Here is a 25,012-nt window from a genome sequence, read left to right on the forward strand (position 1 = left end):
GTCAACACCTATCGAAACCAACTTACACAAGCTAAAGGAAGCAAGTGTTGAATCTAGACTAGTTGATCCCACTTTATACAGACAAATAATTGGGTCCCTTATGTATCTTGTAAATACTCGACCTGATATCTGCTATGCTATGAATGCATTAAGTCAATTCATGCGTGAACCTCGTGAGATTCATCTTGTTGCTTTGAAGCATATATTAAGGTATCCCCAAGGTACTATTGGGATGAACTTAAATATGAGAATACCAGCTTGGAGTTACATGGATATACTGATTTTGATTGGGCCGGAAGTGTAAAAGACTGGAAGAGCACATCAAGATGTTGTTTTGACTTAAGATCAGCCATGATTTCTTGGATCTGCAGAAAGCAAGCTTCAGTTGCTTAGAGTTCTACTGAAGTAGAGTATATTGCAACAGCAATGGGAGCTAGAGAAGCGGTGTGACTTCAGAAGTTGCTTTCTAACTTATTCTGTGAGCCTATGAAACCCACCACTATTCACTGTGATAACCGAAGTTGTATCAAGTTATTTGTGAGTCTAGTATTTCATGATAGATCCAAGCATATAGAAATTCCTCACTACTACATAAGAGACATGGTGGAAAGAAGAGTTATTCAGTTGGAATATATTAATATAAGTGATCAAACAACTGACATTCTCATCAAGGCTCTTCCTAAAGTGAAGGTTGATCATTTCAAAAAGAAACTTGGTATGGTTGAAATGTAAGTTTATGAGATTGAGTCTCAACTTTGTAAATTTGTATTATTTTAATAAAGATGTTTAAAGTGTAAATTGTTTTGTCATATGTGTGACTTAATGACTTATGGGCCTACCCTATGTACATTATCAAAAGGTGACAATTTTTTAATATGAAATGTTGATTCTAATGATATAAGGTGACGACTTTATGATTATTAAATTACTATCATGATGAATATCATGTGACTTGATATTCAAGGAAAAATCATGATAGTTAAAAGAGCATGTTGATAGATATCATGTGACTTGATATCTGTTGAAGATCAATATGTTCAAACTCATGGTGGATATTATGTGACATGATATTTATGGATATACCATGAACTTTTATGGTGGATATCATGAGACTTGATATCTGTGTACACACCATAACTGAAAAGAATATCATTAGACTTGATTTTCTTGAATATATCTAGAGGATATTACTTTTCAAATAAGAACTTATATATATGCACTTTGTCTTCCCTAGCTAAGAGGGAGTGTTAAAGCATGTAGCTTCGCTCTAACATTACTATTATCAGCATATATATATACACACAATAGTATGATGTACATACTGTTATACATATATGCATATGTATTTGTTGTATGTGAACAATGCGCAATTGAAACCGATGATTTTTTATTTTTTTTCAAAAATCATTTAAGGGATGATCGGAACTTATTTTGATTCCTTTGATATTTAGACCACTATCGATCTATACTTTATATCAGGCCGCAGATCTTAATGTTTGGTAATACATTGTTATACTTGTGTTAAGTCCGTGACAATTTTTGAATGATTAGTTACCTCTGAACACGTGTGAGAATGAATATTCATGTCTCCATTCGAAGACATGACCGTTCATCCCCACACCCTTTCATTCGATATATATACCTGATCTGGCCGAGTAAACAAGGCATTATGATCAATTAATGCAAGCACATCAAAGGATCGAAGGACATTCTAAGTTCAAGAATATTATATTATCTCTGCACTAGCTTCTACAAATCCTGGAGCAATCTATCCTTTGTCAACAGTGATCATATCTACAATAAAATTGTGCATCGGTCTGCCATCGAATTTGAAATCTGGTAAGAAACTTTACAGACAATTTATAGTTAGTTAAAAAAAGTGAGGTAAAACTTTGTTTGGAATATCAGCATTAGGGAAAAGCCCCTATCCATTTAAGTAATTGCATTTTCAGATTCCTCTCCACATTACTTTTGCATTATCTATTTTTATGTTTTTGGTATATATTGTTCTCATTCATAGAGACAAAACTAGATAAGTACTTGCAAGTAATTTTGTGCACCAAGTAACTTGCAATTCCTCAGTGAGTTTAAGTAGAAACATGTGCATATTATTACTTGGAACCTTCTAATGCTGGAGTTGCACTAAATGTTCTTTTTCATGGAGCCTTCTGATGCTAGAGTAAAGGACTTCTATTGAGAAGACTGATATAAATGAGACTTGCCCTTATCCTTCTGAAAGGGTTTTGCAGCAAAGGCTTGCTCTATGGAGGTGGAGTTGGAACTGCCACTGAACTGTTGTTTCCACCGATCTTGTTGAAGCAGAAGTGTGCAAAGATCTATGAACTTCAAATCAACACCAGTAGAAGCAATGTTGAGAGTCTCGAAAAAAAACTCATAGGACTTGGGTAAATTTTTAAGGGTTATTACACCACAATGTCCTCTTCCTCCTTGCATCTAATGGCAAGTAATTGATCACAGATTTCCTGAATACTATTCAAGTGTTCCTGGAGCGATTTTCACTCATCCATGATAATAGAAAATAGAGTATTCTTGGGAAAGTAGGCCCTGCTTTTGTCTGAAGTCTCATGAAGTTTCTTGAGAAGCTCCCATATCTCGACAATTGTCTTACTGAATGGAATCTAAGGGAGTCGACCAATAACTACGAATAATTTGAGCAGCACCGCGACCTCCCAATTATTTTGATCATATGTATCATGATCAGTACCAGTTGCAATCAGACGTTGTGTAACACCCAAAACAGTCTGGTCTGTATTCCCATATTCAAAGACTGTTAACATTCGTTGCTTCCACGTGCCATAATTGCGACCATTGAAATTTTGATTTCCCTCGAGCAAAATATTTGTCAAAGATGCCATAGTACATTTTTTAGTGAAAAAGTGTGAAAATCTATGAAGGTGCTTACTTTGAAGGAAAAAATTAAAACATCCAAAAAAAATGAATAAGTACCCAAAAGAGAGCTGAAAAACCCAGAAGAAATATGTTGTTGGATTCCGGATCTCTGCTGGCCCGAAAATTAAGGTACCCAGGAAAACAGACAACCCAGTTGAGTTCTTAAAAAAACCTTCAAGAAACTCTCATCAGATTTCACATCCAGCAACACATTTGACAGATTCGAACAGAACCTTAGCCAGCTGGAAAAAACCCCGAAAATTTGCAAGTTTCACTAAAAAAAATGGTGGAAAAACCCAACACTTCTGACCGCAAATCAGAGACAGAGGTTTATACAAACTCTGGATGACACTCAAGGAGCATAAAATGACCACAAAAATCTATAAATCCCGTCCAAAACCACGGGCAAAAATCAGGTGTAGAGTCAAGCAAACAAATGTAGGTGTTTTTGGGTGTTTTTGGCGCCAAATCTCTGCAAATCAGGGCCAAAAAACAGCATCAATACAGATGCGATTTGCAAGCAAAAAGATGCAGGTAAAATGACCGCAAAAATGGCGACTTTGAAACCCACAATTTGTAGCAGGAAAGTCATGATTTGCAGCAAGAAACCCTAGCGCATGTTACAAGATTCAATAAGAGTTGGCAGATTAACGGATTTCCGAATGATTGATTGATTAACAGAGGAACAAATGTGTTCTTTATAAAGAATTACAAGGACGTTGTTTCTAAAAGAAACAACGTAGACTGAAGACGGAATTAGAAACAAAACTAGAGACAGGATAGGAAACATTCCTATCTGGACTAAAGAAAAAAGAGACGGGATAGGAAACATTCCTATCTAGACTGAAAGACGGACTACAGACAAATAGTTGACTATTATAGAAAGTATAAGATATTATCTTAATACTCTCCCTTAATGGTCAACGTACGGATGTCGGAACATTCTGTGATAACTGAGACCCTCCCTGGATCTACAGAATGCTGAAACCAAGAAGCTTTGCCAGAAGAGTGCTATGACTCAAAATAAGTTGCATTTACAAAACTTTGTTTTTGTGGAAAAAACGGTAAAACCTAGAATCTCACGCAACCTTGCATATTACAGACAACTTGAAATGATTTTTGAGGAGAAAATCAACAAACCCAGAATCTCACACAACCTTGCGTATTATAGACAACTTGAAATGATTTTTGAGGAGAAAATCAACAAACCCAGAATCTCACACAACCTTGCGTATTACAGACAACTTGAAATGATTTTTGAGGAGAAAATCAACAAACCCAAAATCTTACACAACCTTGCATATTACAGACAACTTGAAATGATTTTTGAGGAGAAAATCAACAAACCCAAAAAAACAGAAACAAATTCAAATGGCGAAAATTGCAGCTTCGCCTTGATCAGGACCCAGAGAAGTCGGACGCTGCCTAACACCCAGAACAAGTTGATCGGTGTTTTGATATTCGAAGATCGCGATGATGCGCTACTTCCAAGTTCCATAATTGCGACCATTGAATTTGGAATTATGCTCGAGCAGAATATTTGTTAGAGATGCCATGGCACGTTTTTCAATGAAAATCTGTGAAGTCACGATCTTCGAGGCAAAAAATACAAAAGACCCAGAAGAATCAGAGAATGACCCAGAAGAGAGCTCGAAAAACCCAAAACGAATCTGCTGTCATTTTCTGGATCCGCTGGCTCGAAAATCGAGGCACCCAAAAAAAACGGACGACAACCCAGTTGAGCTCTCGAAAAACCCACCAAGAATCTGCAAACAATATTTTTTCGACCCCAAAAATTAAGGTTTCGAAAAAACGGCCTTAACTGAAAAAAGCTTGAAAAAACTTCAGATTTCTTGATAAAAAATGGTCGAATCTGCTTCCCAAAGCACGATGACAAACTGAGACGGGATTAAAAATGGACGCGATTTTGAGAGATGATTTGTAGACAAACCCGAATTTGGGATTTGCAAACAGACCCGAATTCGGGATTTTTCCTGTAGACCGAAAACCCTAGGCAGGTTTCTAAGAACGAGCACCAAAAAAAATTCGAAAAATTATGCACTGATAATTTCAAAAGAAATTATAAGTTTTCGAAATAATGTACTAGCTCTGATACCATGTTACAAGATTCAAGAAGAGTTGGCAGATTAACGGATTTCCGGATGATTGATTGATTAACAGAGGAACAAATGTGTTCCTTATAAAGAATTACAAGGACGTTGTTTCTAAAAACGTAGACTGAAGACAGAATTAGAAACAAAACTAGAGACAGGATAGGAAACATTCCTATCTGGACTGAAGAAAAAAGAGACGGGATAGGAAACATTCCTATCTAGACTGAAAGACGGACTACAGACAAGTAGTTGACTATTATAGAAAGTATAAGATATTATCTTAATAGTGCACGGGGCTGTTTGGCCGAAAATTATTTTCGAAAAAATGCCATTGATACTTTCAAAACAAAAATATTAATTTTTATTCGAAAAAAATTATAAACTATTTGCTCTGATACTATAACACGAGAAGTAATTGGTAAAATGCTTGATATTAATAGAGATCAATGGATCAATATATACAAATGAATAAACGATATTTCTTTGGAAAACGATTGTCAAGCATAAAAACATTCTATTATAGGTAACAGATAACTAACAGCTAACTAAATATTAGAAAGATTCTAATATTTACATTAGATTATAATAGATAGCCATTAAATATAAATAGAAACTATCTATTATCATAAATACATACTAAATTCATGCCAAGTTTTCTTTGTACTTTTCAATTTAAGCATTTTTTGAAGTAGTCTAATTTTTCCGAAGCACTAAACCAAATCAAATTTGGCCTACCAAATTATTGCCATGTCACTTTCTATGAGTCGAATTCTAGTCTACTGAGTTTTTGCATCATCAAGTTTACAAAACGTGCAATCATCTTGATCCAACTTTTATCTGAGATTGGAGAACTTTGTATGCAGGCAAAGTTGTGGCTAAACCACTGAGAATGAGTTTACCCAATGGAAGGCTTGAGTTACTTCAAGTTTTCAATGTAAGCATTTTTTGAAGTAGACGAATTTTTCCAAGGCACCAAACCAAATCAAATTTGGTCTGCCAAGTTTTTGCCAAGTCACTTATGAGTCAAATTCTAGCCTACTGAGATTTTGCAGAGTCAAGTTTACAAAGCATGCAACTATCTGTCATCCAACCTCTGTCTGAGATTGGAAAACAATTCGCATGCAGGCAAAGTTATAGCTAAACCAATGAAAATGAGTTTGCTCCCAATGGACGGTTGATTTGCAGAAGAGCAGCTATATAATGGTATACTAGAAGCAAAGCAAAGACAACAAAAGCATGACGAGTATTATTATATATTCATTAATGTTGCATGTACGTAAAAATAATATTTAAATACATAGGCTATGGTAAGAAGCGAAGTCCCAACACCCATGATCAGGGAATGAGAAACTGAATGCACCTCATTTGCTAAAGGCACTCTGTAGCACAACCAGATTGTGATGTCCCATTTTCGAAATAGGATTTAATAATAAATAGTGATAGTAAAGTTAAAACATAAAGAATTCAAAAAAATATAAACTAATAAATTAAAATATTTAATACAACATAACTAAATTTAGTTAGTCAAGGTTCAAAAGGCATGAAATGAAAAGTTGCGACTCACTCAAACATGAGAAATAAAAAGGGAGAAGAGAACTCCATTTGATAGAGGGAGGAGGAAGGAACAGAAAAGGGAATGAGTGAAGCAAGGAAGAATTAATAGAAGAGAAAAACAAATGAGAATAAAATAAGAAAGTAGCTCCTTCGAAGGACAAACATTCTGAAGGGTTGCGAGTCACGACTCTTCAAAAAGGTGGTAACTATGAATGTTTGTGACTCTTTAAGGGGGACAATGTGAAGGGTTTTGACTCATTCAAAGGGTGGTGAATGTGGAAGGTTGTGAGTCTCCCCCGCAATGGAAGATATAAAGGGGACAATGTTTCATTTGAGGACACCTGAGGGAGAGCAATTTTAAGAATAATATATTATTCTTAATGGAAACAATGAAAAGAGGTGACTCAATTCTAAACAAAGGTGGTGACCTTTTCACCAACAAAAAATAAAGGAGATTTCATTCCAAGCAAAAAGGGAGGGCCACTAAGAGTATTATTCAAATTTTAGGAGCAGACTGAGCAGAAGAATTCCATTTGCTAAAGGCGATTGATATAAGTGATCAACCTGATAAGAAAAATCAGACTTCAAATATTTATACAGCTTATCACATCTTATTCAACAAAGAATTACATCTCTAACTACAATTTTTGTTCCTATTTCATTTTGGATTTGTAAATTTAGGACAAGTATAGGGCGATCCCAAAAGAGGTAGTTACAGTGGTATAAATAAGTACATTACAAGTAGTAAAAGCACGGTATGAATAAGGAGTTCTAGATCATTTGATCATGGACTCAATCGAGTATCACTCCGATCAAAAAAGCAGGTCTGAGAAGACCCTGTGAGCAGATTTTTGAAGGTTTAATATTCAAATTATTTTAGACTTTCAAAACAGCAGATTTGCGAGCAAATTGTATCAGACCCTCTTGAGCAGAAAGTTTTTAAGATGAGATAGATAACATAATGATATTAATGTCCAACAAGAGACCAACAAAGGGTCAAAGGGACAGGAAGATTACAGCAGAGGGAGATATGTATAGACCTTATGTAGACTATAGTCAGAGTAAAGAAGGGATTTTTCTTGAGCAAATTGATAAGAAGTTTCAGAACTAATCGAAGAAGGAAACCAATTATTTATTGTTTTATTTCTTTGAAGGAGACATGTCAATTATTACAGTAAATAAAGACCAATGGGACAATCTAAAACCCTGGGAATAATCCAAGGATTTGATCTATATGGAAAACTTCAAGAACATACTTGCAGACTTTACCAGAGGTATAAATGAAAAATAAGATGACAGTCCATAGAATGTGATAGAAAAAAGATAACCTTATGTTGCATGGATGAAGGTATGACAGTCCAAAGAGAGATATTCATGACCTTCTAACCCAGGAAGAGGACACAAGAGGGGCAAGGGTTTTGAAAATTAACACTAAATGGAAGGGTAATGATTAGCGACAGTCCTATGACTCAGATAACAAGCAAGTTAGATTACCCCAAGGGATAGATCTAATCCTGGTTAGATGGGTAATGATTAGCGACAGTCCTATGACTCAGATAAGAAGCAAGTTAGATTAACCCAAGGGATAGACCTAATCCTGGTTAGAGGTTCCTCCCTCTTGCGGGCTAAGTGATTAATTGGTTACCCCAGGACATGGATCTGGTCCTGGTTGGATGTTCCTGCCTCTTGTAGGCTAAATAATGAAATAATTACGGTTGGACGTGATGGAGCCCTAATTTTGAAAAAAATTAGAGCCTCCATTTAGAAAATAATGGTTGAAACTTGATCTGGGGGACTCAAGAGATTGTTAAATCTTGTCATTGGTGGCAATGATAAGATGTCAAAGTATACTTGCTAAATGTTGAAATTAATGTGGAAATTGCTGAGAGTCTATGCCAGTATACATAAAAAAAAGTTTATTAGTCTTGCACAATTATTGAATTATCAAAAGTTGATTGCAGCATTGGTTACAAAAAAGATGGAGTTATTTGTTTGAGATGATAGTAGCCAGCAAAGGATATAGCTTTGCTTCCGCTTGAGACCAGAATGCTCCACTTACAGAGTAACAACAAGCAGCAGTTGCAGCTCTTTATCATGCAGCTACAGATTGTCCTCTTCCAAAAGAAATAGGCTCAGAAACCCACTGTCATGAAGGATTCAAGTTTGGGCTGTATTATCTGTGGATGAACGTCAAAGGCTTCTTGGCCTACAGAAGTAGTCTTACTCAATAATCATCAGTTCTACAAATGGTTTACAGATTTGGAGTCTGCCACGAAATCAGAGAGAGGAGAACTATGATATATCATGAACACATTGACACAGCACTTACTAACATGTAACCACATACCGAATCAAGTGGATATAGCACACTCACACTCAAACTTTGGGATCCTGCACTACGTACAGACCAATTTTATTACCTGTTGCACATTTAATTGCATGGACATAACAAATGATGATACTGGCTAGTGTGTATCCTCTGTATACTGGGGATGGTTGCAAAAACATAGGCACTAGTAATGCGAGTGTTGAATACTTGGAGCAATCAGATGCAGTTGGTCTGGTAGTAATTGATGAAGAAGATGATGAAACTCAGCTTGTTCATCGCATCTGTGCAAATGATGTCCATAAAGAAAATTTAGATACAATAATTGCCTAGAGAAATACTTGAAATCCACTGTGCATTAATATTGATCGAGTTTGAGGATCTTACCAACCGGAGAACTCACAAAGTTAAATTCACCATAGAAAAACTTTAAACTAGGGAATCGAGGTTTGAAGTGAAGGTATACCCACCTAGGTGTGGTGAAGCTTGAAGTGCAGGGGAATTCTTCCCGTTTGTTGGCCAGAACTGATTTGGAATCCTATTGAAGAGTTGGCAAGCTCTTGAATTTCCAATCTGCGGTTTTGGGAACCAATAGGACGTTCCTGCCTAGAGAAATACTTGAAATCCACTGTGCATTAATATTGATCGAGTTTGAGGATCTTGCCAACCGGAGAACTCACAAAGTTAAATTCACCATAGAAAAACTTTGAACTAGGGAATCGAGGTTTGAAGTGAAGGTATACCTAGGGAATCGAGGTTTGAAGTGAAGGTATACCCACCTAGGTGTGGTGAAGCCTGAAGTGCAGGAGAATTCTTCCCGTTTGTTGGCCAAAACTGATTTGGAATCCTATTGAAGAATTGACAAGCTTTTGAATTTCCAATCTACAGTTTTGGGAACCAATAGGACGTTCCTGCCCCTTGTGGGCTAAGTGATGAATTGATTACCCCATGAGATGGATCTGGTCCTGGCTGGAGGTTCCTGCCTCTTGTGGGCTAAATAATGAATTGATTGCCCCAAGGCATGGATCTAGTCCTACTTGGACATTCCTGCCTCTTATGGGCCAAATGATGAATTGATTAACCCAAGGGATGGATCTAGTGCTGGTTGGACATACCTGCCTCTTGTGGGCTAAATGATGAATTATTAACCCAAGGGATGGATCTGGTAATAAGGATGGGTAACTCCTGCTTTAAACTTTGATAGGTGAAGAGGGGAGGGGAGGGGTTCCCTAAGGTCTTCAAGATATGGCAATTGAAAAGAAATGGAGGATATAAACTCAATCTCTGACAACCATACACAATGCACGATGAATTCCAAAATACTTCACTAAGTCTCATGTTAGCATTGACTGCAGCTAGACTTCCAAGACCTCTAAACAAACAGATGAAAGCTTTCATGAATATGCGCCCAAAGATAACAGTAATTATTAATACCATTCCACAGCAAGTGAATTCACTTTACATACACATGCAGGAAAGACATCATATATGTATGATCCGCATATGATTTAAAAGTTTTAGAACATAGCATATGTTATGAATTGCATTACTAGATCATAAAAGCATTGTGGGACCTAACACCACCCGTAAGTTAATGTAAAATCTTAGACTACTCCAATGTGCAACAAACAACATGCCAAAATTGAAAAGGTTGAGATCACACCTACAAACAATAAATGGAATCAGACTTCCATATGCACAAATCAGAGATAAAAGATTTCTACAACTAAATATGACCCATATGAAACAATAGAAGGCAATTACAAAGGTTTTCCATGAATTAAAATGTTGTCACACATTCATAAATGCTCTTTATTCACACCTCCATGGCCATGATTCCAAAACCTACAGTCTCTTGCAATCAAAGTTTAAATTGAAGTTTTTTTTTAAATCTGAAACTCTCTAAATTTAATTTCTTTTAGATTTTTAAGATTTGCTTCCAAATTTGAAGTTTCATTTATAGTTTTGTAGCTCTAACCCTGTTAACTTTGGCTCAATTACAGCTTGTTAGTTCATCTTCATCTAATTGGAACTAAAGGACAAAATCCTCCATTAAATTTTAAAAGACACGACTGATTTGCATCAAAAAATCGCACATTCATTAGTTTACATGCATTCCAACATGTGCCTTCTTATGCACACGAAAGTACAATAAAATTGTGGGGTGTAGAGCTAGAGCAAGAAAAATTGAGCATTTCATTTTTTAAAAGACTTATAATTTACATGTTTTTTAATGCGAACACCAATGGCACTCCTAGTTCTTATAATTTAAGTATATAATCCGATGGCGATGGCGATGGCGATGGAAAAGACAATGATGATATTGCCTTTATGAAGATCAATATGACATGAATTACTGATTTTATTATTTTCAATTTAGAAAATGAATATCAATAACGATTAAATTAATATCAATGAAATAACTTTACTTTTTTATAATTTGTTAATTTAATGCATGTTATATGGTATTCCTGGTTTGATGCAAATGTGTATCTAGTTATGATACTAATATGTATTTTGTACAAATATACCCAAAACAATGCAAACCTCAAAAAACTTATTGTAGCATAATACCGAAACCAGTAACATAGCCCCTCAGCAAGCCCTGGTAAATCTATTTCAGTGGATTAAATATCTGATCTTCCAACAACCAGGCATGGCAATGATTGCATTTTTGAGTGATTGGCAAGTTGGCATTTCTAATTCCAGCCAAAAAAGTGGACCTCTGCAAAGGAAACTGTGAACTCTCTTCTTCCTACATGTGTGGATCCATTTTGGTTGACCAAAGACCATCATGTCAAGCATGATAGTAAGATTCTTGGAATTTTATGGTCTACACTATGATCAATGATAGACACGAACTTGTCAAAGTCCACTGCATTTTAGACTCAAATAAATAGATAAGGGTGATCTATTTCATGATTGTGCATATCCTTGTAGTGTGCCATTCAGAGCATCATTGATTAGTCTTCCCTATGTTCAATACAGCTACAACCAAAACCAGCATCATGTCCCTAATTGGTTTGCAGGTGGGTGACAAAGTACATTTGCATCTTCAAGAACAGTGGCTCGAGGGTCCAAAATTGAAATCTCAAACCTCTACAATATGTATCACACTATCAAACAATTGGGTAAATTGCATTTGAGCTAATATTCGCCCTATTCTGGGTTGCATTTATTGTTAAATGTAACAGCATTTTACAATACTCTCCGCTGCTCCTAGACAAATTAGATGTCAAATAGTTGTGTAGAGCACAGAGTTGAATCCTGATTATGCAATATCAATGATAACTGATCGATCCACTGATACTGTGACTAAAGAACTAAAGCACCTGTTGTTTCCACTCCTTTGGGTGATTAAAGCAAGGCAATTGCTTCATCAAGGGGGATAATTCACTGGGAACCAAATTCAATAATAAATTCCCCACTCGATGAAACACTATATGCAATGGGGCCCATTGCATCTAAAGAGGGAGAGAAAAATCCACAAACAGTTCAGATAATTTAGGTCATGATGGAGCCCAAACTTCCAAGGTTTTGCACCTCCATTTAAGTGATTTTTCTAAGCTTTCTATCCTATACTTCATCTCATAATAGTGCTAAGAATATTTGATGATAGAGCATCTGTTCTAATCATTGGTGCTGGGCTCAGTCAATTCAGGTTTCCCATCAGCAAATGCACATGAGCTTCAGAAGTGTTACATAGATCTCTCTAGAAAGTTGGAAATGATCAACCTTCAGCGTGAGCCAAGTGGAAAAGCCTTTGTATATGTTGATGCAAATCTGAAGTTACCAGCATGACATTTACATCAGTCAATTGTGAAGGTTCTTCCAGCCATAAATGTTGATATATAAATCTGCTGAAAGGTAGGAAGTGAGAGAGAGAGAGTAATAGAAGAAAACTTCTTGAAGAAATAGAAAGACAATATAATTCACAGAAGAGTTACAGACAGTCCAGAGTTGCATATGAAATCTAATGCTTTATAAAACAGAGACGAAACCTGTTATACAATTTGATGATGGCTAAAAAACAACCAAAGATCAAGCAACCCTTCCATGAGAAATGGAAATAAACACAAACCGAGATATATCAGCCTCGAACAGATGACATTAAATCAGATAGACATTATCACTATGATACAGAACTACTTCAGGTTAGAAGAGAAAATCTCTAGATGCTCTCAGCTGTTGGTAAGTTACTAAAGGATTTTATTCCAAAGCTTCCTCATTTACCATTCGATCAAGCCAGAAAGGGTCCCAGGTCGTCATCAGTAAATATCTCGCTTTCAAGCTACCTTCATCGTGCCCAAGATAATATCTTTGCCACGGGCAGAGCAATGCGACCACAACCCAGAATGAAGAGGGGAGATCAGTCAAAGTCATTAACACAAAATTTTATTCGACTATGTAATTCTTACCGGAATCAATGACATAATAGAGAATGAAAGTCGTTAGATATCAGAAACATGGAATATAAAATATATGACCATTAGAAATTTTCAAAAGCCTGGCCAATTATTTTGAGCGATGCACCTCTAGATTGAGTCGGTTTGAAGAAATTGATGAAAGTAAATTCGTGCTTCAGAAATATTGTGAACCCAAATCATTAAAATTGACAAACTGTTATCCCAATCAGTGATGATATACGCCAATTTCCATGAAGTTTTCAAGGTTCTTTAAAGTCGCCGGTGGTGTGTCTTTCCACGGCTCAGAATATTGGAAATTCAGAACAAAAATAGCGAGTCTTCAGAGGCATATCGAGTGTGTTTGCAGAAGAGTTCCAGGATCGATCTTTTGGCATTCACAAAGGAGTGTAGTCTTGTTTCCAGCCATTTCATCAACAACGAGAATACTCCGACTAAATGCCAGATAAACAAAGGAAAAGAAATATTCATATTCAAAAGATATCAACAAAGGCCAATGTGAATTTTGAACAAAACAAAAGATGTCTTATTTAATCTTCGCCAGAATATAATTATCTGAAGCGTGTTGAATAAAGGATTAATAGGCTTCGAGGACAAATAAGGAAGTTATAATAAAAGGCCCGCAAAGATCTATGGAATTACAAACCGATGAATACCTTATTCAAATTATCACTAATCTAAAGTAAGTTAAATTTATTAAAATAATATGATAATATGAGTAAAGAGGTGCCAATATGACTTAGAGAATGCTGATATGGGACAGGACTTTTAATTTGAAAAGTCGTATCTTTACAAAGGAATAGATATAAAACTTATTTCATTTTTGAAGAGCACAGATTCGAAAGACATTCATATTCTGGAAAAAAAAAATTATATTACTTGTACAGAAAAAAAATATTATACTACTTGTTCATAGGGTTAAGTAGTTTAATATGACTTTGTAATATAAATTCAATTATTTTATTTTAATAATAAAATAAAAAGTTCTTTGTTTATTTCTAAATGGCATGGAGATTTAAACTGCAAAGGAATTGTCCTTTGTAATTATTTTTTGAAATTTTGTATACAATTTAAAATGTCGGATAAGTGGACATGGTCATTTGGCATCTTAAATGTGATCATCACAGATATTGTGAAATATTAAATTGTTTCCGTATCTGTATCTAGTTTGTCTCCCTGCCAGAGGAGTTAAAGCTCAATCTAGACTAATTTAAGATTGCATAATATTTGGTCTGTCGCATCTTGATTATTAAATTGTTGATAGTTCAAGTGCATAAGAACTTTACGAAGTTGTACATGAAAATTCACTGAAGTTGACTCTATTGCCCATATGAGCAGGGGCAATGGTCTTTCTATTAATAAAGTCAAAAAATCTATATATTCCTTCCTACAAGCATCAAATTCATTATTAACAAACCTTATACAAAACAGTCAATTATTTCAAGTACTAAGCATTCAATTTCAGTTTCATCGAGTTCAAGGACCTTGCCAATCGGAGAACTCCAAAGCTTAAATTTGCTTTAGAAAAGCTCTAAACCAAGTGATCAAGTTCGAGGAGAAGGTTTACCCACCTAGGTGTAGCGAAGCTTGAAGTGCAGGGGAATCAAGGTGATTCTCGTTCGTTGGCAAGAACTAATTACAGAATCCTATCGAAGAAGTGGCAGGCTCTTGGATTTTCAATCTGCAATTTTGGGAACCAACAAATTGGCGACTCTACTGGGGAGAGTTGCTCACAACAGGTGTTGTGCAGTTACCCAGAGTTTCGGATTTCGTAGACCAAAATCAGAAAGTAGTTGTATCAGTTTGATTGGAAGTGTACTCTGCTAGAAGTAAGAACCCGGAAGATCAATACATTCCTCGAAAGAGGTGGCGACTCTATTCAATAAAGTTTCAATTGGTAACTTTGCTGAGGGAGAAGACTTAGCAGAAAATGATTTGATCACCCAACATGGAGAATATGTACTATGATCAGGAAGCGGACTATGTTACACCATGGAGGAAGTAGACATACAACCTTTAGATGCATTTTTCAATTTGGAAAGATATGAAGGCGAGACATTGGCACATTTGTTTATAAGGATAGTGAATATTTTTCGGGATGTACCTTCAGACATCATGCCTTCACACAAGGAATTGATAAGAAAGTTTCGTAAGTTGGGAATCTCACCAAAAGATCCTAATTTGATGCTTCTCTTCCAAATATTGGATAAAAGTCCCAGTTATATATCTCCTTTGGATGCATATTTGAATTTAGAAAAGCAAAAAAGATGAATCTGCAACACATTTCTTTATGAGGATGTTTAATGCTTATCAAGTAATACCTTCAAAATACAAACCTCCATCATCTAATCTTCTCAACAAGATGCAGGAATAAGGTCTCTTATATGATCATCAATTTCTTAACTTTCTCAAACTTATGGATAATGAACTAGTTGCAAAGGAAAATGAATGCGAGACTGAAGTAACATATAAGTCAAATGAAGTTTCAGATTCAAATGGAGATGAAAATTTTGAACATTCTAAAGGAGAATCAGCCCATGATGATACTTATATGCCTACAGATGACAATGAATTTGAAAATGAGAAAGAGGATTCTCTTAGTGTGGAAGAGATTTCCGCCTTGTTAGATCTGGAATATCAGAAGCATGTTGAGAAAAATGGCTCAAATGTTTTCTCGAATCACCATGGTGAGCAAGGCGATGGATTAGTGCGTTTTCAAGAGGTATTGGATGAAAGAGATGATCATTCCGAGGAATCATATAGTGAGGATGAAGTAGAACATCATATGGTGTATGAACAAGAGGAAAGTTCAAAAGATAATGTTGATGAAGACATTAGTCTTGTTGATGACACACATGATGATCCAAATGAAAGCTCTCATGATGGTATCCCTCAATTTTCTATATTCTGGAACCCATTATTCAAAGAAGAAGTGATAGAAGATACATCTGAATTCACTATATTCTCAAATCCATTGTTTGAAGAGGATTTCCTATGCAATCAAGTCCATCTGCATCATAATGAAGATAGCAGGCCTAATAAAAATGATGAAGCTCATGATATGCATTCAGAAAGTGAGGTGTCTTTCAATTCGTCCTACAAGCAGGAGTTGTATAATGAGATGGAATCAGCCAAGCAAAATAAGGATGCATTAAAGGGTAATTATGAAAAAATTTCAAGTGTTCTATCTAATCAAACTCTTAATGGGGGAGAGGTAACATGTCCCAAATATGTATTGTCTTCGAAATCTTTTTATGGAGATAAACAATGTCTTGAATATGTAGATAGGGCAGATTGTGTACATGAAGACATCCAAGCAAAAGAGCTTCATCTAGCTATTTTTAAAGTTGATCAAATGCATGGAGATCTTTTGTTAGCAAGGGTTACAGTGCACCTATTGACTCCTTGAAGGCTGAATAAGAGTCAGACTATGTTGATAAAACAATAAGTGTTGTTCATACAAATGATGACATCATATTCAGGAGATTCAAGTTGTTACATGATCATAACAAAGTGTTGGATAGAGTTAAGAAGCAATGTTCATTTTTGGGGGGCCGAGGGCCGCCCAATTTCGCCTTACATCATGCAAAGCATGGATGCTTGGTCTACTCTTCCAGAGATAGCTGGAATCTCATTATGCCCGCAAGGGGCACATGTCCAATAAGAGCCACTAATGGAGCCCAAACTTCCAAGGTTTTGAGCCTCCATTTAAGTGAATTTTCTAAGCTTTCTATCCTATACTTCATCTCATAATAGTGCTAAGAATATTTGATGATAGAGCATCTGTTCTAATCATTGGTGCTGGGCTCAGTCAATTCAGGTTTTCCATCAGCAGATGCACATGAACTTCAAAAGTGTTACACAGATCTCTCTAGAAAGTTGGAAATGATCAACCTTCAGCGTGAGCCAAGTGGAAAAGCCTTTGTAAGTGGAAAAGCCTTTGCAAGTGTTGATGCAAATCTGGAGTTACCAACATGACATTTACATCAGTCAATTGTGAAGGTTCTTACAGCCATAAATGTTGATTTATAAATCTACTTAAAGGTAAGAAGTGAGAGAGAGAGAGAGTAATTGAAGAAATAGAAAGATAGTATAATTCACAGGAGAGTTACAGACAATCTAGAGTTGCATATGAAATCTAATGCTTTATAAAACAGAGATGAAACCTGGTATATAATTTGATGATGGCTAAAAAACAACCAAAGATCAAGCAGCCTTTCTATGAGAAATGGAAATAAACACATACAAAGATATATCACCCTCGAACAGATGACATTAAATCAGATGGACATTATCACTATGATACAGAACTACTTCAGGTTAGAAGAGAAAATTTCTAGATGCTCTCAGCTATTGGTAAGTTTCTAAAGGATTTTATTCCAAATCTTCCTCATTTACCATTTGATCACGTCGGAAAGGGTCCAAGGTCATCTCATCAATAAATATCTCACTTTCAAGTTATCTTCATCGTGCCCAAGATAATCTCTTTGCCACAGGCAGAGCAATGCGACCACAACCCAGAATGAAGACGGGAGATCAATCAAAGACGTTAACACAAAATTTTATTCGACTCTGTAATTCTTACCGGAATCAATGACATAATAGAGAATGAAAGTCGTTAGATATCAGAAGCATGGAATATAAAATATATGAGCATTAGAAATTTTCAGAAGCCTGGCCAATTATTTTGAGCAATGCACATCTAGATTGAGTCGGTTTGAAGAAATTGATGAAAGTAAATTCATGCTTCAGAAATATTGTGAACCCAATCATTAGAATCGGCAAACTATTACCCCAATCAGTGATGGCATTGGCCTTCGTCGATATCTTTTGAATATGAATATTTTTTTCCTTGGTTTATCTGGCATTTAGTTGGATTATTCTCGTTGTTGATGAAATGGCCCGAAACAAGACTACACTCCTCTGTAAATGCCAAAAGATCAATCCTAGAACTCTTCCGCAAACACACTCAATATGCCTCTGAAGACTCACTATGTTTGTTCTGAATTTCCAATATTCTGAGCCGTGGAAAGACACACCACTAGTAACTTTAAAGAACAATGAAAACTTCATGAAAATTGGCGTAATACTTATCCCAATCAGTGATAGTATACGCCAATTTTTATGAAGTTTTCATTGTTCTTTAAAGTCACCAGTGGTGTGCCTTTCCACGGCTCAGAATATTGGAAATTCAGAACAAAAATAGAGTGTCTTCAGAGGTATGTCGAGTGTGTTTACGGAAGAATTCTAGGATCAATCTTTTGGCATTTACGGAGGAGTGTAGTCTTGTTTCGGGCCATTTCATCAACAACGAGAATAATCCAACTAAATACCAGATAAACCAAGGAAAAGAAATATTCATGTTCAAAAGATATCGACGAAGGCCAATGTGAATTTTGAACAAAACAAAATATGTGTTATTTAATCATTGCCAGAATATAATTATCTTAAGTGTGTTGAGTAAAGGATTAATAGGCTTCGAGGACAAATAAGGAAGTTATAATAAAAGGCCGGCAAAGATATATGGAATTACGAACCGATGAATACCTTATTCAAATCATCATTAATCTAAAGTAAGTTAAATTTATTAAAATAATATGACTAAAGAGGTGTCGATATAACTTAGAGAAGACTAATATAGGACATGACTTTTAATTTGAAAAGTCGTAGCTTACAAAGGAATAGATATAAAACTTATTTCATTTTTGAAGAAGAACACAAATTCGAAAGACATTCATATTCTGAAAAAAAGCATTTTATATTACTTGTATGGAGGGATAAGGAGTTTAATATGACTTTGTAATATAAATTCAACTATTTTATTTTAATAATAAAATAAAAAGTCCTTTGTTCATTTCTAAATGGCATGGAGATTTAAACTACAGATGAATCGTTCTTTGTAATTATTTCTTGGAATTCTGTATACAATTTAAATGTCAGATAAGTGGACATGGTCATTTGGCATCTTCAATGTGATCATCACAGATATTGTGAAATATTAAATTGTTTCCATATTTGTGTCCAATTTGTCTCCCTACCAGAGGAGTTAAAGCTCAATCTAGACTAATTTAAGATTGCATAATATTTGGTCCATCGCATCTTGATTATTAACTTGTTGACAATTCAAGTGCATAAGAACTTTATGAAGTTGTACGTGAAAATTCACTAAAGTTGACTCTATTGCTCGGATGAGCAGAGGCACTGGTCTTTCTATTATTGAAGTCAAAAAATCTATATATTTCTTCCTACAAGCATCAAATTCATTATTAACAAACCTTATACAAAACATTCAATTATTTCAAGTACTCAGCATTCAGTTTCAATTTCATCGAGTTCAAGGACCTTGCCAGCTGGAGAACTCCAAAGCTTAAATTTGCTTTAGAAAAGCTCTGAACCAAGTGATCAGATTTGAGGAGAAAGTTTACTCGCCTAGGTGTAGCGGAGCCTAAAGTGTAGGGGAATCAAGGTGATTCTCGTTCGTTGGCCAAAACTGATTGCGGAATCCTATTGGAGAAGTGGCAGGCTCTTGGATTTCCAATCTGCAGTTTTGTAAACCAACAGGTGGCTTCTACAAATTAAAGTTTTCAATATTCTCTATGTTTCCTTATTTTGCATTTTTCATGGTCCTTCAAGGCTTCATAGTATAATTTGGCCATGGCAATTTGTCTACTACTGTCAAAGGATCTGAAGCTATTTTTTAGAGCATAAAAACTAGTTCATGCTCTGAGCTTTCAAACACATCTGAAATCCGAATTCCAAGCAATGGTCAAGGAGTCAAATTTTATACCACATTAAGTCAGCACGAAAATATCCTAACTCAAACAGTCATTTTTTGTATTCCAGGCTATATGTTCTGATTTGGCAGTTCACTTCTGCTTCCATGGACATGTCACCCATCTGAAGGATGATTCTTCAATTCTCAAGAGGAACCCTTCATCCACTATTTCTAGTAAGATTTCAAGTTTGGCATTCTAAAGCTATAGAATAAGTAGATTCAAATAAAGAATGCCAGTTTCAAGACAGAGATTAAAATTTTAGTTCTTCTTAGTCTTCATTTCTGTCCAGTTCAAATTGCAATCCATCAAACATGAAGTACATAACTAGTGTGTTATCCCATGATTTAAAAGTCAAAACTATAATTCAGATTAAAGCATAATCCTTGACAATGATCAGTCCTTGAAATCTTCCAAAAAACAATTCCTCCTTATCAGCTTATGATAGTGATTTGAGTAGATAAATCAGGATCATTTGGACTGTTTTTTTCTCAGTATCTTGGTTAATTTGTTTGGGCATAATATTGCTCCAGGGCTACTCAATTGATTAGTAGATGCTCCATGTCAATAGCGCTATTATCTAATCTAACAGACTTCTCTACAGAGAGTATCTAATCTATTGACTAGTAGATACTCTCTGTAACCTATTGACTAGTAGATACTCTTTGTAGATAAGTCTATCAGTTATCAAGTTTTTCCTCGGGATATTAGTTTATTTTGACATAAATATTTTGCTTTCAGGTTGCTTGGTTAACTAGTAGAATGTTAGTTGCATAATTACTCTGTGGTAATAGAAATTCAAAATCTTTGATCTGACTCTCGGATACTGTTCTTTTCATGCCCATCATTTTCCATCAGTTGGGTGAACCCACATCCAATACAGAAGCCAAAGTCACAAGGTCCAGGGTTGTGTTCGTGTTCGACAACAATAAAATTCGGCTGAAGTTCGGCATAAGTTTGCACTTAAGCAGAGCCAGTATAAACTCGCAAAACTTTAGCTGTTATCAAAATGGGAACATGAACAAGCATTTACTGACCTCTACCTTCTACATGTTAGAGGTAACACCATCAAACACATTCAGTTGGTAACTTAAAAGAGTGAGATAACAAAAACTACAAGGTAAGGGAATAAAATCCCCAGATAAGAATTCTGAATGGCAGATGTTTTTTATTGGAATCCACTGCAAACTAACCCTAAAAATAAAGGAAGGAAGAAGAGCGGCAGTGTTTAGCATATCCACCATTAGTAAGGAGAAAAGGATTCATTTTATATTCCAAAATGTTTCTATTCTGTATATTCACAGCAAGCCAGTGGTTTCTAATCTTTATGGTGTCCCCTGACAATTTATTCCCCAAGTGAAAAGAATGGCAGTGTCTCAGCATCTTTGTCATTTGTGAATTCAGCCAAAGAAATAATATGAAGAAAAACAAACATCTTGTTGCTTCACAAAGATTTGTGCTAAGGGCATAGGAGCATGCATCAAGAGTGCGTTTTTGTTTGTTATGGCACCCTCTAGCAATTTGATCCCCAAAGTGAAAAGAATATTTATTGCACTGAATGCATTTTGCATAATAATCCTCACTATCAAGAGTGGGACACTGATTTCTGTTTGATGAGATACGTTTTGTATACAATATTTTTTATTTTCTTATTAGCATTTTATGATCTAATGAAAATCATTTGGAGTTTGGGGTATTAATATCCTCACTACCAAGAGTGGGACACTGATTTCTGTTTGATGAAATATGTTTGGTGTACAAATGTTTTTCTTTGTATTTTATGATCTAATGAAAATCATTTGGTGTTATAACTATTAATATCTTCTATCACGTGCAATGTCACAATTGTGTTATTTCTAAGTTTCATTTAACAACACTAGTATCACAGTAGCGTACAATAAATAATCCTGTATATGTCAATATGGAATGCCTCGGAAAATTCTTTGGAATATATTTAGCTTTAACTTATATCATATCAATTCCTATGTCAAAGAAACAATAAGAACCAAAATTGGTAGATCAAATAATTCAAATGGTAAAATAGATCTGACCTAGATTTCAAAACATTAAGAAAACTTTCAAAATTTTCAAACCTTAAGTTGTTTAATTTGAGCTAAATAAAAAAAGAAAATCACTATTCTTCTACAAAATTATTTCCTATGCGAAAGTGTTTTGATTAAGAATAGGAATACTCGACATTTACCAGGAACATCTGGTTACTCAAGAAATCTTGTCTGGAATTAATTAGTCTATTCTATTCAAATCACAGTTAATTCTTTCATATAAAATTAGATTGTAGCAATAAAATTTTACATCTACGGATTACTACAAAAGATCTACACCTGATTCTCTATGTTTTGTAAATATTTGTTTGAAAACACCAAACTAAAACGATTTAACAGACAAGCCCTTTTCACACAAGTCTCTAAAGGTAATTACACATTAACAAATGCTTTACTAATAATTTATATTGTTGAGGACTTGTCAACACAGGAACATTCCAACCAAGTGGACAGGCTGCAATGATCTTGCCAAGGCCATCTCGTGCTTCCCTTATCCCTGCCTTCATTGTTGCCCCTAGCTAGCATCCTTTAGCACCCTCCATAGGTCCCCATGTCCCATCTAGTAAAATTTGAGTTTTTCCCAGACATAATCTGTTCTGGCCAAGCTTGACTGACTTACTTGATCATGGCCGACTCTGTCTGGTTCATTCAGCCCGACCAACCAAGTAGCCTGATTGCAGTATACGTCTTAGATCTAATTTGTGTATATATATAGCTTACCCCGGAGACTTTTTCTAAAAACAATTCATCACAATCTGTACCCTTGAGCTCAAATTTACAGTTTATTCTTCCAATTAACACTTGTAGGAACCACTTGATAAAGGACCTTATTGAATGGGACTTATTCACAAAGACATGACTTTAACCCAACAACAGAAGAACACTAACAGCACACACCAAGTCTTCAGCATCCACTGTAATGGTTCATCAGGTCTTCTGTATCCTTTTTGGCTTCACTTGTGACACCGAATTTCATGGAAGGACTATTCAAATCAAATAGGGAGGTTAATGCACCCACTAAGTAGCCCTGTGTAACTATTCCTTTGCTCTACACAATTTCATTTTCTTCATGCTCATGTCTATTTATTTGCTTTACAAGCTAGCTCTGCACATTTTCTTACTTATTGCCTTCCAATATTGCCTACATATTTCCTGAGTATTTAGTATGAGACGACGTCTGCACTTATTGACAGCTGAGGCTTTCTTAGAAGAGTTCATTTTTCAGTGTGCACTTTCCACTGCTAGATCCAGTGTTCCCATAAGTTTCAAACTTTCAAGGATGGTGAGACGGATTTTGGGAGCCTCTAGAACAAATCCCAGACTTTGGGAATAACTGCTACATATATGCAAGCTGATCAATGATCCAAGCCACAGCTTCAATCTAATTATCCATCTGACATCTTCAATTGCCAGTACAAAGGCACATAGTGAAAATTGAAACAATGAAAATCAATGTGTGAAAAAGAAAATTATTAATTGCAGTGGGCAGCATGCACATCAATTGAAATCACGATGTAAAGGCCCTCAACATATAATTTTTTCCAAATAAATATATTTTTGTGCCCCGGCCGCCAAAATCCCCAGCATTCCCGGAACAAGCTGCACCCGGGACATGGGGACGACATTTCAGAATCCCTAGTGGTAACACCCAAATCACCATCATCCACCTGAAACTCGGCAACATCCCAGCGTCCCCAGAGGAGATAGGGGGACGCAACAACATCCCTCGACTCCTCAGGGACACCCAAGCATCCCCCGTCACAGCAGAAATATGTATTACATTTAAAATATATTTGTTTTATGAGTTCTATTCTTGCCCTAGGAGTACATGGGGCCCATCTCTTGCGATAAATTCCTTCAAAACAATATCAAACTTCATTTCTATTCATTTTTTCCATTCAAAGTGCTCCTTTTGTGGCTCTTGACCTTGGAGAGAGTGATAGTTCCGGTGATGATGAGTTTGCCGACCTCCCAAGGGAAGATTAGAGGCCTCCTTCACTACATTTTGGGCCTCGGCATTTTTCTTTTGTAGTTTGTACTTATTTTGATATAATGCTACTAAATGTAATCATCATAATGATTAGATACTAATACTTTAGTTATCTATTATATAATAGAACTCTTCCATTTGCTGATTCAACTATTTAAAATTTTATTGTTCAGTGTTCAAGTATTTAGTAATTCTAATTTACTATTTTACAGTTACTGTTTTAGATCTTTATGTATTATATTGTTATACATCTTTTCATAACTAGCATTTTTAAATGCCACATTTATAGTATATGGTATACACCCCTGCCCCCATCCCCAGTTACTGTCCCGAAATTGAGGCCCCTTTGTGCCACCACCTGGAAATTTGTCCCCCAGGGTAGAGTAAGTATGGTTTTTACTGCTTTTTTAATGCTTTTCATAGGGAAAACCATCAAGGATACCTATATATCCCTGCAATCATCAACAGACATGACGTGATGAGAAAGCATCACAGGAAGATAGGATGTCCCTGTGTTGGGCTAACAACAGCATCTCTGGGTTTTGGAGTAATAACAAACATTCATGTGGTGTCAGAGCCTCAATCTAGGCTCAATTCTCCCGAGTTATGTTGGAGGGAGGGTATTCGACTAACTGCCACACTTCACGGTATTGATGTCATGGATTAACTGCCACCCCAGGATCTCGATAATAACTACCCACTCAAGGATAAGAAGCCAGGTTTGGAAGTTTACTAACATCTGTGGGTTTTGGTGTAGCTGCAAACCTTCACTCTGAACTATTTAAATGAAAGAGGCATGTCTAGGGGAACATCCAACATCATAGGTGCATTCTGGTGATGTCCCAATATAAACAGCAA

At 35.7% G+C, this 25,012-nt stretch overlaps 1 protein-coding gene across 6 annotated transcripts in view; it reads right to left on the minus strand.

Annotated features, from left to right (window-relative positions):
* LOC149576030 (F-box/kelch-repeat protein At1g55270-like) overlaps window positions 1–25,012 on the minus strand; it is a 41,902-nt gene that overhangs the window by 13,204 nt on the left and 3,686 nt on the right. Inside the window, exon 1 of one of the 6 annotated variants that reach the window (XM_089816156.1) lies at window positions 13,138–13,330. The exons of 4 other annotated variants lie outside the window; for them this stretch is intronic. In XM_089816156.1, the coding sequence (XP_089672282.1) occupies window positions 13,138–13,287 (150 nt within the window). In that variant the 5' untranslated portion in view covers window positions 13,288–13,330. Of the gene's footprint in view, window positions 1–13,137; window positions 13,331–17,191; window positions 17,289–25,012 lie in introns of those variants that run through there. One more of the 6 variants, XR_016361150.1, reaches the window with a different exon arrangement.

The sequence above is a fragment of the Cupressus sempervirens genome, chromosome 1 (assembly GCF_028749045.1).
Source record: "Cupressus sempervirens isolate cs-2001-9-10 chromosome 1, ASM2874904v1, whole genome shotgun sequence".
NCBI classification, from domain to species: Eukaryota; Viridiplantae; Streptophyta; class Pinopsida; order Cupressales; family Cupressaceae; genus Cupressus; species Cupressus sempervirens.